This window comes from Nematolebias whitei, chromosome 9 (genome assembly GCF_014905685.2).
Source record: "Nematolebias whitei isolate Nwh7 chromosome 9, NemWhi1, whole genome shotgun sequence".
Taxonomy (NCBI): Eukaryota; Metazoa; Chordata; class Actinopteri; order Cyprinodontiformes; family Rivulidae; genus Nematolebias; species Nematolebias whitei.
Window position 1 is genome coordinate 4217784 of NC_056506.1, and position 2365 is coordinate 4220148.

The window sequence follows — 2365 nt, forward strand, 5'->3', positions numbered from 1 at the left end:
GTGTCTTAATGTGACGTGTCTTAATGTGACGGTGTCTTAATGTGACGTGTCTTAATGTGACGGTGTCATGTGATGTTTGGTTGTCGTCCTGGTGGTTTTCCTGCAGGACCGTTTGGTCTCACGAGCATCCTGTTGAGTTTTTCTTTTTTTGTGCTTTACCTCAAATAATTATGTGTTTTAATTCACAACATGACAAGCAATGTTTTTATTTAAAATATGACATTTGAGTATTAAATAAACAAAAATACATTTCAGAGCATTATTGAGCACTAAACTGCCAATTTAATTTTTGTTTATAATTTTGTCATATTTTTTAAGTTCAACGTTTTGAGCAAAGCAAGTTGCAGACATGATGTGAAAACATAAACCAGTGGGTGAAAATCTCCATCCTGGTTGTCAAAAAGCACAAAGCTTCTTTCCTTCACTGCTAAAACCCGCAGCATCCTAACGAGCGCGCGGACACGCACATAAAGGCGCCGTCCCTCTCCTCAGCGAGCGGCTGAGCCGTGGCGCATGCGCAGTGGGCGGAACCCAACTGAGCAATATGTTGAGAGTTCCAGGTTGATGCCAAAGGACACGGTGGACGTCCCGGTGCATGTTCAACACGGTGGACGTCCCGGTGTATGCTCAACACGGTGGACGTCCCGGTGCATGCTCAACACGGTGGACGTCCCGGTGCACGTTCAACACGGTGGACGTCCCGGTGCACGCTCAACACGGTGGACGTCCCGGTGCATGCTCAACACGGTGTTGACGTGTGCGCAGTGACGCTCACGTCAACACCGAGACAAGCAGCGTCCCTGACACACACACAGCTAGCATGGAGGGGGCTAGCACACTGCGAGTCGATACAGCTGAGCTAAGTGCATAAAAAACAAGCCTCACGGGCACGATCTCAGACCTCCACTAGACAAGACAGACAAGAGACATTCTGCTATTTCATAATTCGCCATGATGCTCTGTGCTACACCTTCGCTTGTGTGACTGAATGCATTTGGACAGGTTAGCATGCTAGCATTGCTGAAAAGAAGCTAGCATCCACAGCCTCTCACCTTTTGGTCAATATCTCCGACCACGTAGAATTTAACATCTTTAAAAAGTTCGTCGGGAACCTTCCATTCCTCCTCGGACATGATTTTCCATGAATGGAGGGAGAGAGTGTGTGAAAGACTGCAAGAAGGAAGTTTGTAGCCCTCAGATAACTGGACACAACAGCGTGAACCCTCGGAGCGCGCCTTGGACTGTACCATTCCGCTCTGACACGCGGGTGAGGAGCAGAAAACATAGACATATTATACGTAGACGCCTCGTTGAGCGGGCTGGTCCCTGTCGGAGCGTCCGCCATATTGGATGTGGCAGATCTGCCGGTGAACTAAAAGAAGGAAATGACTGAACTTCACAAAGCACCGTTCTACAAAGTGATGTATGCTGTGATTCACGCACACACTAATATATCTGGAAAACAAACAGGCACCAAAGACAAAATATGTAACCTTTAAAGTGATTATTAAAAATGTTTACTCCTTAAGTATTTAGGTTATATCTAAAAAAAGTTACATCTGGTCCTCTGGACATTCAAAAAAATATATATTTTTTGTTTTGTTTTGCTTTTTTTTTTTTTTTGAATGTCCAGAGGACCAGATTTAACTTTGTTTAGATTTTTCTACCTGGATTATTGAGCATGCATCAGGATATGTAGGTTATAGGTAAACACTAAACCAACATTCTTTTGCGTGTTTACAACTAGTAACGTGTAACAATATTACTGTGGTGATGAATATGGAAATATTCATATGTAACATTTAATCTGTGTCTATAATAACCAGATCCTGAAATGTAGATGTGACGTGTGGATTTTCTGAATAAAGAGCACTAATCACAAAGTTTGTTTTCTCAGTCATCCAGGTATATAACAACAAAAAAGGTTGAATCATGTCATCTGGACTTCGTTTTTTTTGTTAAAAAGAAACGTTTCGCCCCTCATCCAAGAGGCTTCGTCAGTCTGAGGCCTAGCCATCTGGTATTACCCAGAAGCCACCCTGACTCTTGTGTTTCAAGCCTGCCTCAGATACCCCTGAAGTCTGGCCTTTTCACTAATGGTTTCAAAAACACAAAGAGCACTAATGTTCACATTTAACAGATTCATCACATCTGTGCTGCTACCGAGTGGTTCTCATTAAAATTATGCCATTTACAAGCACACTGGTTAGTAGATCTTAAATACTTAGGACATCTGCAAATTTAGAAAACAATTTATTAGTTTCCATTTTAATTTATAAATATTATTTTTAAAACTACTTTTTAAATACTTTTTTTTAAATCCTATGAAAAAAGGAACAAAACAAAACCCAGGAGCTGAGGTTAC

General features: G+C 42.0%; 1 protein-coding gene across 1 annotated transcript in view; it reads right to left on the minus strand.

Annotated features, from left to right (window-relative positions):
* paxip1 (PAX interacting (with transcription-activation domain) protein 1) overlaps positions 1-1197 on the minus strand; it is a gene marked incomplete in the record, with an annotated part of 122354 nt that extends 121157 nt beyond the window's left edge. The window contains 1 exon segment of the mRNA XM_037681976.1: positions 1053-1197. Coding sequence (XP_037537904.1) covers positions 1053-1133 — 81 coding nt within the window.
* Between the last annotated feature and the right edge of the window lie 1168 nt (positions 1198-2365).